Below are 12,862 nucleotides of genomic sequence, written 5' to 3'. Positions count from 1 at the left end.
AATAGCTTTATAAACAAGCACCTTGGTATCCCTACGGATGTCCCTACGGATGTAGGTCAAAACATCTGTGGATCCACAGGTTGAGAACCATTGTTGTAGAGGCATCTTAATAATAATAATAATAATAATAATAATAATAATAATACTTTGTTTATATTCCGCCCTATCTCCCCAAGGGGACTCAGAGCGGATCACAGTACACATACATGGCAAACATTCAGTGCCGTTTTGGATAGATAGAGACAGAGAGAACAGAAGGAGTTATGTTGTGCCAACGTCCAGCTTTTTGGCACCTTGGACGTTGTACTTGAAATCCAGTCACAAGGGGGTGCTGTCGCTCCATCCTCTATGACGAAGAGCCATCAGGACTTCCTCCTTCCTTTTGGTCGCCTGGCATTTTCTGATCTTTTTTTCTTTATGGTGTCATAAAATACCTCCCCCGCTTGTTTTAACTGTACCTAATTTCTCTAATTACTGCACAAGCTTTTTTCAAACTGTTTAGGTCAACAGTAAGCTGGGCTTGACAGTCCGCAGCTCATGCCGATCTGGGGCTTTGAACTAGAAACCTTTCGGTTGGTAGATCTTATCATTGCTGATGATTTACCAGCTGTGTTAGACCCTGGCCCTTTTCTGGTGAGGATGAGTTTTTCCTCTCCTCTAACTTTTTGTGTCGTGACCCATTTGTGTGTCGGCTGCAATGAGTAGATACACCTATACAGTGCAGCTGACACATGAATGGGTCACAACATAAAGCTCTGCTGCAGACTGTTCTGTGTTAGTCCCACCTCCTTTCAGAATATTATTACTGCAAAATTAAGAACTACCAACTGGCCCGGTTCAATTGTGTCTTGGTGTATTGTTTATTGCTTGTTGTTTAATATTGCTTTAATTGTTTTTAATTTGCTTTAGATTTTGTATTGTTATATTGTGTTTTGAGGCCTTGGCCTTTGTAAGGTGCATCGAGTCCTTCGGGAGATGCTAGCGGGATACAAATAAAGATAATAATAATAATAATAATAATAATAATAATAATACCAACTATTGGTTATTTTATTATTTTGTTTTTTCAAACATTTGTACTCCGTCCTTCTCAACCCCTGAGGGGGGGACTCAGGCAACAATTCGATGCCAACACACAACATAGCAATAGAACACAATTAAAACATTGATTAAAACATTAAATATAAGGAAACCATTAAAACATTATTAACAATAATATGGCCGCATCCAAGTTCGATTCAACATTCAGGGATTTAGTCCAAGCCTGTTTATTATCAGTTCACATACATCAGTTACGATTGCTGCTAAGCCCACTGTCCAAATGCCTGGTCCCTAAGCCACAATTTGAGCTTTTTCCTGAAGGAAAGGAGAGACGGCACCAACCTAATTTCACTGGAGAGGGAGGGCCACCACCGAGGAGGCCCTGTCTCTCGTCCCCGCCAAGCACGTTTGCTGGGACCAAGAGCAGGGCCTCCCCAGACGATTGAGGATGTTACAACAGGCATCAAATGCATGGACATGAGTGTGTTGATTAAATTGATTGATATGTTTTGAAAGGCAAATAACTCTATTTGCACAACCCACAGTCCTCTGAGCAGATGCACCATTTTTAGGTTTGGTTTCATTGTCCTGAAGTCATGGTTGCGACAGACACTTCATTTTGCATGGTTTTAATAATGTGTTTTAATCTTTATATGATTTCAAATTCATGTTTTTAATGTACGGTAGAGTCTTGCTTATCCAACCTTGACTCATCCAACATTGTGCATTATCCAATTCAGTCTGCCTACTGCCTGGTTCCACTATTGCTGGACTGTGTCCCTCTTCTCTCAAACTGGTCACTGGTCGTAATAAAGTGAACTTGAACACTGGACCAAGTGAGCTAAGGCACATCTGACATGCCAGCTTTTGTCCCAACAAGCTCTTTGCAACGCACTGTGACGAAAGATTTTAATGCAATGCATCACTGACACTTTTTTGTGGGCGACGTAGGGTCTCGCAGCTGAAAACGGAGTTCCTCCCTCTGCTGAGCGTGTCGTTCGTCTCGGAGAACAGCGTGGTGGCTGCTGTAAGTGTCTTCCCTTCTTTGACTTGTAGCAGATTTAGGAGGCACCGCGCAGAGAGACAGTAGGGCAGCCCATAGCTTTCGTCTCCTCATTAGACCACGATTGTTGTACTCACAAGACTCCCAAAACCTAGACTCACTTGAGATTTCCCACTGCATGGCATACAGAGGGAAATATATAGAACTTGTGTAAACATGGGTCTCCTCAACAATTATGTGTTTCTGATACATTCCCCTGTAGTTGTGGCCAGTTGTAGATTCCCAGTCTCTTCCTATCTATAAGAGGGCAATTTTGTTGATCATTATTCCAGTTCTGCTCCATGGCCCTTCCAAGGCCCAAGATACGGTTTTCCCTACCTTCTTTACCCTCAAGCATTCTGTTTAAAAGCTTCCAAAGAAGGAGCCTCCACCACACTCTGGGGCAGAGAGTTCCACTGCTGAACGGCTCTCACAGTCAGGAAGTTCTTCCTCATGTTCAGATGGAAGCTCCTCTCTTGTAGTTTGAAGCCATTGTTCCCTTGCGTCCTAGTCTCCAGGGAAGCAGAAAACAAGCTTGCTCCCTCCTCCCTGTGGCTTCCTCTCACATATTTATACATGGCTATCATATCTCCTCTCAGCCTTCTCTTCTGCAGGCTAAACATGCCCAGCTCCTTAAGCCGCTCCTCATAGGGCTTGTTCTCCAGACCCTTGATCATTTTAGTCGCCCTCCTCTGGACACATTCCAGCTTGTCAATATCTCTCTTGAATTGTGGTGCCCAGAATTGGACACAATATTCCAGGTGTGGTCTAACCAGAGCAGTATAGAGGGGTAGCATTACTTCCCTGGACCTAGACACTATACTCCTATTGATGCAGACGAAAATCCCATTGGCTTTTTTTGCCAATGGGATTTTGGCCTGCATCAATAGGAGTATAGTCACCGCTTAGTTTCACAACTTGCAGGAGAGTCGATGACTGATCTAAAGACTCAAGCAGATAAGAACTCAGTGTGAAACATTCACTGTGTTTCTTCCACCCCCAGGGCCATGATTGCTGCCCGATGCTCTTCAACTGTGACGACCGCGGCGCCCTCACCTTCGTCTCGAAGTTGGACATCCCCAAGCAGAGCATCCAGCGCAATATTTCGGCCATGGAACGCTTCCGTAACATGGACAAAAGAGCCACTATCGAGGATCGCAACACTGCTCTGGACACCCTGCACCAGAACAGCATCACGTATGTGTCACTAGGGCTGAGCCATGTGAAAGCAGAGAGGCACCACAGGAATGGCATTGCCACACTGGCTTGTGCCACCAAGTGCCAGAAGGGTCGATGCAGCAATTTCTCCTGTTTGGGTTAGCACAATTCCTTGAGGAAATGGCACTCAGCCAAAGCTGCACATCTGAGCTCACTCTGTCATACAGTAACCTCTGGCTTCGAAAATAGGTGTAATTTAGGAAAATTCACTGTGGTTGTTGTAGGTTTTTTCGGGCTATATGGCCATGTTCTCGAGGCATTCTCTCCTGACGTTTTGCCTGCATCTATTGCAAGCATCCTCAGAGGTAGTGAGGTCTGTTGCTTGCCATAGATGCAGGCGAAACGTCAGGAGAGAATGCCTCTAGAACATGGCCATATAGCCCGAAAAAACCTACAACAACCCAGTGATTCTGGCCATGAAAGCCTTCGACAATACAAAGTTCACTGTATTCGTCATCAGTCGAAATATGTTTTTCTGGGAGGTGATTTTTTTATCAGAAGCGAATTGAGAATACAGTTATAATGTATAGAAAAACCACAAAGTTTAAAACTTGGCATGATGCTAAATGTTGTGGTATGTCGTCCTGGGAAATAACTTTTATTTATTGCATCAAAAGCAAATTGAGAATACAATTACAATGAATTTAAAAAACCACAAACAAAGTGTAAAACTTGGCATGATGCTAAATGTCCTTTGAACAGAAGCTGGCCACTTGGAGTGCCTCTGATGCCGCTGTGAGAAGGGCCTCCATTGTGTATGTGGCAGGACTCAGCTTGCATTGTAGTCACTGTTCTGTGGTTTGATCTCCTCTACACCCGCATGTCATGGACTCAACGTCGTGGCCCCATTCCTGAAGGTTGGCTCTGCATCTCGTGTTGCCAGAGTGCAGTCTCTTCAGCGCCTTCCAGGTCGCCCAGTCGTCTGTGTGCCCAGGAGGAAGTTTCTCATCTGGTATCAGCCACGGAATTGAGGTTCTGGGTTTTAGCCTGCCACTTTTGGAATCTGGTTTGCTGAGGTGTTCCTACAAGTATCTCTGTAGATCTTAGGAAGCTATTTCTTGATTTAAGGCGTTGGTGTGCTGGCTGATATTTGAACAGAGGATGGCCCAGAGATGTCACTGCCTTGGTCCTTTCATCATTGCCTGCCACGTCCTAATGGGTATCAGATGGTGCAAAACTGGCTAAACAGTCTAATTTCTGCAGTGGTGTAGGGCATAGGCATCCTATGATAATGCTACATGTCTCATTAAGAGACACGTCAAGTGTTTTACTGTGTTTATATGTATTCCACACTGGGCATGCGTACTCAGCAGCAGGGTAACAAAGCGCACAGGCAGATGTCTTCACTGACTCTGGTTGTGATCCCCAGGTTATGCCAGTCGGTTTTCGTAGGATGTTATTTTTAGTGCGCACTTTTTTCTTGATATCCAATCAGTGCTTCTTGTATGTCAGAGCATGGTCCAGAGTGACTCCCAGGTATTTGGGTGTACTGCAATGCTCCAGTGGGGATCCTTCCCAGGTCATTACATTATTATTATTATTATTATTATTATTATTTTACTTAGTTACTTACTTAGGCGATCCCTCGCTTTCCGAGGATGATGGTCTTCCAATATTCTTGTGGGTCCGTATGTGGCTGTGGAGCCCTATTCTTGTTCTGCATCTTCTTCCGCAGTGAGGCCATTGGTTTCCAGGTGGAAGGCAGTCTCGGACGGGGTTGGCTTGACGCGCCTTCCTCTTGGAGCGCTTCTCCCTTTCGCCCTCCATTTGTGCCTCCACAAATTCTGCAGCACTGCTGGTCACAGCTGACCTCCAGCTGGAACGGTCAAGGGCCAGGGCTTCCCAGTTCTCAGTGTCTATGCCAGAGTTTTAAGGTTGGCTTTGAGCCCATCTTTCAATCTCTTTTCCTGCCCACCAATGTTCCGTTTTCCGTTCTTGAGTTTGGAGTAGAGCAACTGCTTTGGGAGACGGTGGTCGGGCATCTGGACAACGTGGCCGGTCCAGCGGAGTTGGTGGCGGAGGACCATCGTTTCAATGCTGGTGGTCTTTGCTTCTTCTTCCAGCATGCTGACGTTTGTCCGCTTGTCTTCCCATTATTTTACTCTCTTTATTATTATTGGAAGGATACGTAAGCACATTGACACTGAAGAAGGTTAGAATAATGGTTTAATCTTAAATTACAGTTTTATGTAAATATTTAATCTACTGTTGCCTCAATTAATATAATTTTATTGGTATCTATTTTTATTTTGAAATTTACCAGTAGATGCTGCATTTCCCATCCTCGGCTTATACTCAAGTCAATACGTTTTCCCAGTTTTTTGGTGATAAAATTAGGTGCCTCAGCTTATATTCGGGTCGGCTTATCCTCGAGTACATACGGTATTTGAAGCTCTTTTCCAGCAGAGGGCAATATTTGCACAACTGACTCATAGTCATCCTTGTGTATTCAACTAACTCAAGGGGCCACTAATATATTTTGCTATTTTTTCCTGCTGAATTGTTCACTGACTCAAAAGGGTTTGTATGCTGTCAGGCTAAAGCAGGGTGGAGATCAGGCTTAGAACTGCAGCCGAACATTGGCAACACAGAGATGCCTTGCTGGCTCAGATGGGAAACCTATTTAGTCCAGCAACCTTCCTCCAAGTGCAGCCAGTTGTAATATTTTTGGGTATTTTTAACATTGTCTTCATAGAATCATAGAATCAAAGAGTTGGAAGAGACCTCATGGGCCATCCAGTCCAAGCAGGAATATTGCATTCAAATCACCCCTGACAGATGGCCATCCAGCCTCTGTTTAAAAGCTTCCAAAGAAGGAGCCTCCACCACACTCCCTCCGGGGCAGAGAGTTCCACTGCTGAACGGCTCTCACAGTCAGGAAGTTCTTCCTAATGTTCAGATGGAATCTCCTCTCTTGTAGTTTGAAGCCATTGTTCCATTGCGTCCTAGTCTCCAAGGAAGCAGAAAACAACCTTGCTCCCTCCTCCCTGTGGCTTCCTCTCACATATTTATACAGATATCAGATCCTCTGAGATATACTGCCTCTTGACACTGAGGTTCCATTTAGTGACTAATGAAGGAAATTCCCTTTCATTCTCTTCATGCCCAGCAATATTTTTTAATTTTAATTATTACATTTGGCCCTGCCATAGATTTAATGTGTCGTGGTATGTTGTTAATGTTTTTTGCTTTGTTTTGAGTTCATTGTTGTTGTATTGTTGTTGTTGTTGTTTTTACTGATGTATGTGGGCTCGGCCTCTTGTAAGCCGCACCGAGTCCTCTGGGAGATGGTAGCAGGGTATAAATAAAGGTTTATTATTATTATTATTATTATTATTATTATTATTATTATTCTGTGCCTACTGTGTTGCGTGGCGTAGAATAGAGAGTGAAATAGGTTGTCTACAAGCCATAAAGAGCAAATGTGACCCCCAACCTGGCATCATCCGGCTTCCATCGCTCCTGACCACTTTGGCGGTTGGGAATTATGACCCTCACACTTTGGAGCAGCAAGTTGGAGAAGAGTAATCTAAGGTCCCATCTATAGTGCCATATAAAATCCAGATTATCTGCATTGAACTGGATTATATGTAGTGTAGACTCTTATAAGGAGCCCCCGGTGGCGCAGTGGGTTAAAGCACTGAGCTGCTGAGCTTGTTGACCGAAAGGTCACAGGTTCGATTCCGGGGAGCAGCGTGAGCTTCCACTGTCAGCCCTGGCTTCTGCCAACCTAGCAGTTCGAAAACATGCAAATGTGAGTAGGAAGGAAGGTAACAGCGCTCCATGCAGTCATGCCAGCCACATGACCTTGGAGGTGTTTATGGACAACGCTGGCTCTTCAGCTTAGAAATGGAGATGAGCACCACACCCCAGAGTCAGTCATGACTGGACTTAATGTCAGAGGACAACCTTTACCTTTATCTTTAGACTCTTATAAAGCAGGTAATGTGGATAATCTGGATTATATGGCAGTTAACTGATGCTGTTCCTGATTCTCTTTTGTTTTTGTAGATATTTTTCAAAACTAGGATGTTTGTTGATTCTGTCAGCTGTTTGTGTTGTCTAGAATAGTAAGATACAATAACTTAAAATGAATAATTCCAAATTTCACATGTGGAGAAGGAAAATGACCACCTGCATGGGTTTCAAACAGACTGCATGAGCAATGTATTGTTGAAGTCTTTCATGGCTAGAATCACTGGGTTGTTGTAGGTTTTTTTGGGCTGTATGGCCATTTTCAAGCAGCATTCTCTCCTGACGAAACATCAGGAAAGAATGCTTCTAGAACATGATCCTACAGGCCAAAAAACCTACAACAACCTGGACTGCATGAGCACTACCATGGTACAGAAATGACCAGGTTGGTTGCGTAATATAGTAGTCAAGTCAAGAAGATTGTTCTCTTTGTCCTTGAGATATAGCTTTATATATAGAGAGAGAGTTTTTACTCTTGTTCTATTTTGAAATGGTCATATGACTGATCAAATAAATAAATATTATTATATATATAGAGAGAGAGAGAGAGAACGCTATAGACATACACACACACATTCTGTTCATTATGTGGCTAAATCTGTGCTATATGATTTTTTTTTAATGCAGCCAAGTGTCTATTTATGAGGTGGACAAACGAGATTGTCGCAAGTTTTGCACCACTGGCATTGATGGAGCAATGACCATCTGGGACTTCAAGGTAGGATGTGTGGGCTTTGCTTGTATATTTAATGAATCTTGCACGCTGCTTGGCTGTTCTCAGAAGCACCAGCATCCTAAAGGCCTTAAAGACTTAATTTAAATTTCCAAGCTCTAACATAGCTTACCGGCTGTTAGGAATTGTAGACATGGAAGCCCAAAATACCTGGAGTTTACCCATGCCTGTATTAAGCTCATGCTTCCAAGCCTTTTTTTGTTATTCATGAGGAGGAGATTGGTTGCCCTCCTCCTCCTCCTCCTCCTAATAATAATAATAATAATAATAATAATAATAATAATAATTTATAACCCGCCACCATCTCCCCAGAGGGGACTCGGGGTGGCTAACATGAGGCCAAGTCCAAAATAATACAACACAGTTAAAACACAAAACAAAAAATACATCATAACACAAATATGAAATAACACTTGAAATCAACAATATGAAATAACATAAAATCAGACCCAGAGGGTTGGCCAAATGTATGAGAAAAACGTTAAAAGGTTAAAACGTTCAAACCCTGGGCAAAATAGGGATAAAAGTGCATTTATAAGAGAGGGGAGCAATGGGATTTGGGCAAGATAGGGGACAGGGAAGGTGCTTTATTTTGAGGGCAGCTATAGGTGAAAACAACCAGATGGGTTGAGTGGTCACTCTCCAAAGGCACATTGGAAGAGACACGTTTTTAGATCTTTCTTAAAAGCAGCTAGGGTGGGGGCTTGCCTGATCTCCCTAGGTAGCGAGTTCCAGAGGCGGGGGGCCACAGTGGAGAAGGCCCTATCCCTCATTCCCACAAGATGAGCCTGTGAAAGAGGAAGGGGTGAGAGAAGGGCCTTTCCAAACGAAGAGATTTGTGGTAGGAGATGCAGTCACAAAGGTATTTATTTATTTATTTATTTATTTACTGTACCTGTATACCACTGTTTCTCAGCCTAGCTGGCGACTCAACACGGTTTACAACAAAATACCAAATACAATAGTCAACAGTATACAATTTAAAACCATAAAAACATAATACACAATATTGGTACATCAATAACAATCCAATGCATCTCCTGACTAAAATCGTGATCCAGTTTCGTCGTCCATATTACCAATCCTTTAATCATCACATTCATTGCACCGAATTAACCAAATGCCTGTCCGAACATGCAGGTTTTTAATCTTCTTCGGAACACCATCAGCGAGGGGGCTGATCTTACCTCCATGGGAAGGGCGTTCCATAGTCGAGGGGCCACCACAGAAAATGCCCTGTCTCTCGTCCCCGCCAGCCGCACCTGTGAAGCAGGCGGGATAGAGAGCAGGGTCTCCCCAGAAGATCTTAGGGTCCTGGTGGGCTGATAGGCCGAGATACATTCGGATAGGTAGGTTGGGCCAGAACCGTTTAGGGCTTTAAAGGCCAACGCCAGCACTTTGAATTGAGCCCGGTAGCAAATCGGCAGCCAGTGGAGCTGGTGCAGCAGAGGAGTTGTATGCTCCCTGCGCTCCACTCCTGTTAGTATCATGGCTGCCGAGCGTTGGACTAATTGGAGCTTCCGAGCCGTCTTCAAAGGCAACCCCACGTAGAGTAGGTAGGTGGGTCCCAAACCGTTCCGGCCTTTGTAGGTCATAACCTGCACCTTGAATTGGGACCAGATGATGAACGGCAGCCAATGGAGCTCCTTAAACAGGGGGGTTGACCGCTCCCTGTAAGTTGCCCCAGTTATTAATCTGGCTGCCGAGCGTTGGACCAATTGAAGTTTCCAGGCCGTCTTCAAGGGAAGCCCCATGTAGAGTGCACTGCAATAGTCCAATCTAGATGTAACTAAGGCGTGGACCACCGTGGCCAAGTCAGACTTCACAACGTATAGTCGCAGTTGGCACACGAGTTTTAATTGTGCAAAGGCCCCTCCCGGCCACCGCCAACACCTGAGCATCAAGTATCAGAGCTGAGTCCAGGAGAACCCTCAAGCTGCGGACCTTCGCCTTCAGGCTTTTAACAAAAGCTTTGGTTCCCATTCAGATGTTGTGGCCAGTATCATATTCCATGCTCACCTAGATCAGCAGCCTGTCTTCGGTTAGGATGGTTAATGCTTAGTTAGGATGGTATCCTTCTGGGACGCCTTGCAAGGATGGGCCTGTTCTACAGTGGCTCCAGTCCTTCCTTGAGGATCATACCGAGAAGGTGTTGTTGCGGGACTCCTGTTCAGCCCCACAGCCATTGTCCTGTGGGGTCCTGCAGGGCTCAGTATCGTCCCCCATGTTGTTTAACATCTACATGAAGCTTCTCGGAGATTATCCGGAGTTTTGGAGTTCGATGCCATCTGTACGCAGATGACGTCCAACTCTATCACTCCTTTCCACCAGATGCTAAAGAGGCTGTCCAGGTCATGAACAAGTGCCTGGCCACTGTGACAGTCTGGGTGAGGGCAAATAAACTGAAGTTGAATCCTGACAAGGCAGAGGTCCTCCTGGTCAGTTTCAAGGCCAAACAGGGCATAGGGTTACAGTGTATACTGGATGAGGTTACATTCCCCTTGAAGGCACAGGTTCACACCTTGGGAGTCCTCTTGGACTCATTGCTGAGCTTGGAATCCCAGGTTACGGCGGTGGCCAGGGGAGCTTTTGCACAATTAAAACTTGTGCGCCAGTTGCACCCGTACCTTGGGAAGTCAGACTTGGCCACAGTGGTCCACGCTCTCGTTACATCCAGGATAGACTACTGCAACACACTCTACGTGGAGTTGCCTTTGAAGACTGCTCGGTAGCTTCAAATAGTCCAACGAGAGGCAGCCAGGTTAATAACTAGGGCAGCATACAGGGTGAACACAACTCCCATGTTATGCCAACTCCACTGGCCGCCAGTTTTTTACTGGGCACAATTCAAAGTGCTGGCTTTGGCCTATCAAGCCCTAAACGGCCCTGACCCAGTTTACCTGTCCGAACACTTCTCCCTTTACAAACCACCACAGAAACTAAGATCTTCTGGGGAGGCCCTGCTTTCGGTCCTGCCACCATCACAGGCGCGTTTGGCGGGACGAGAGAGAGACAGGGCCTTCTCAGTGATTGCCCCTTAGCTATGGAACTCCCTTCCTGGCAATATGAGATCAGCCCCTCCCTCCTGTCCTTCAGAAGGATGAAGACCTGGCTGTGGGACCAAGCCTTTGGGGTAGTGCAGTGAGGCAAAATGGTGTCATGAGATCGAATATAAGTGATCTTAATGTTTGTATATATTTATGGTTTTATGTCCCGGCATTGAATGTTTGACGTATATTTATTTATTTATTTATTTACTATATTTTTATACTGCTCTTCTCAGCCGTCGGGCGACTCAGAGCGGTTAACAATAGCAAAATTAAATGTTCAAAAACATCATAAAACAGTTAAAAACAATTAAAACAGTAGTATACGGTCAATATAAATCAATAAAACATCTCATTAGCGTCACATAATTAAATAAGGTATATATCAGTGGTTCTCAACCTTCCTAATGCCGTGACCCCTTAATGAAGTCCCTTATGTGGTGGTGACCCCCAATCGTAACATTCTTTTTGTTGCTACTTCATAGCAGTCATTTTACTACTGTTATAAATCATAATGTAAATATCTGATATGCAGGAGACATTTTCATTCACTGGACCAAACTGGGCACAAATACCCAATGCAACCACATGTCAATGCTAGTGGGGTTGGGGGAGGATTGATTTTGTCATTTGGGAGTTGTAGTTGCTGGGATTTATAGTTCACCTATATAATCAAAGAGCATTCTGTACTGCACCAGCAATGGATGTGAACCTAATTTGCCACACAGAACTCCCATGACCAATGGAAAACACTGGAAGGGTTTGGTGGGTATTGATCTTGAGTTTGGGAGTTGTAGTTCACCTATATCCAGAGAGCACTGTGATGCATCTGGACCAAACTTGGCACAAATACTCAATATGCGCAAATGTGAACACTGGTGGAGCCTGGGGAAAATAGACCTTGACTTTTGGGAGTTGTCGTTGCTGGGATTTATAGTTCATTACAGTCAAAGAACATTCTGAATTCCACCAACGATAGAATTGGCTCAAACTTCCCACATGGAATCCCCATGAACATCAGAAAATACTGTGTTTTCTGGTGGTCTTTGGCGACCCCCTCAGGGGTCCCGACCCCCAGGTTGAGAAACACTGGTATATATGTTGTGCTCTGCCCTGAGTCCCCTGCAGGGTGAGAAGAGCGGAATATATATGTTTTACATTAATTAATTAATGTTTCTGTGTGCTTCCTCCCTTGGCTCTTCCCCATAGACCCTGGAGTCCTCCATCCAGGGCCTACAGATCATGTGAAGCCTGTCCTCTACTAGAAATCCCGCACAGACTTGAACGGAGATGGTGAAGAGGGCCACTCACTCCCCGAAGCACTGAGAACACGAGGCCTTGGTGGATTTTCTCTTTCCTTCCTATCCCCCGTAGTTTTGGTGAAATGTGCAAATCAGCTGTGATTGTGGTATATATTTGGGGTTATTTTTATTGTTGTTATTATTATTATTACTACTACTATCCTGTGGGTTGTTTCATTCCATTCCTTTGCCAAAGCTGCTCTTTAAAATACTAGTTTGTGGCAGGAAGTGGGAATCGCTAACTTAAAAGGGGGATTTTATGTAAAACGTGTCTGCTAGAAAATAAAAGCGACAGAAGAAAGCGGTGTTCTTGGCATGCTTCCTCAGCAGAATTTCCTTTTTTTTTTACCTGGAGGAGAAGTGGGCAGAGATTGTTGTTGTTGTTCATTCATTCAGTCGTCTCCGACTCTTTGTGACCTCCTGGACCAGCCCACGCCAGAGCTCCCTGTCAGCCGTCACCACCCCCAGCTCCTTCAAGGTCAGTCCAGTCACTTCATCCATCTTG

At 44.6% G+C, this 12,862-nt stretch overlaps 1 protein-coding gene across 1 annotated transcript in view; it reads left to right on the top strand.

Moving 5' to 3' along the window:
- The window catches only part of LOC132780005 (actin-related protein 2/3 complex subunit 1A), a 37,434-nt gene extending 24,776 nt beyond the window's left edge, over positions 1–12,658 (top strand). The window contains exons 7-10 of the mRNA XM_067461982.1: positions 1,993–2,068; positions 3,087–3,280; positions 7,904–7,994; positions 12,266–12,658. Coding sequence (XP_067318083.1) covers positions 1,993–2,068; positions 3,087–3,280; positions 7,904–7,994; positions 12,266–12,304 — 400 coding nt within the window. The 3' untranslated portion in view covers positions 12,305–12,658. The remainder of the gene's footprint in view (positions 1–1,992; positions 2,069–3,086; positions 3,281–7,903; positions 7,995–12,265) is intronic.
- Positions 12,659–12,862: the final 204 nt, after the last annotated feature.

Source organism: Anolis sagrei, chromosome Y, assembly GCF_037176765.1.
Source record: "Anolis sagrei isolate rAnoSag1 chromosome Y, rAnoSag1.mat, whole genome shotgun sequence".
Lineage (NCBI taxonomy): Eukaryota > Metazoa > Chordata > Lepidosauria > Squamata > Dactyloidae > Anolis > Anolis sagrei.
This window is presented reverse-complemented; position numbering and strand designations above follow the sequence as displayed.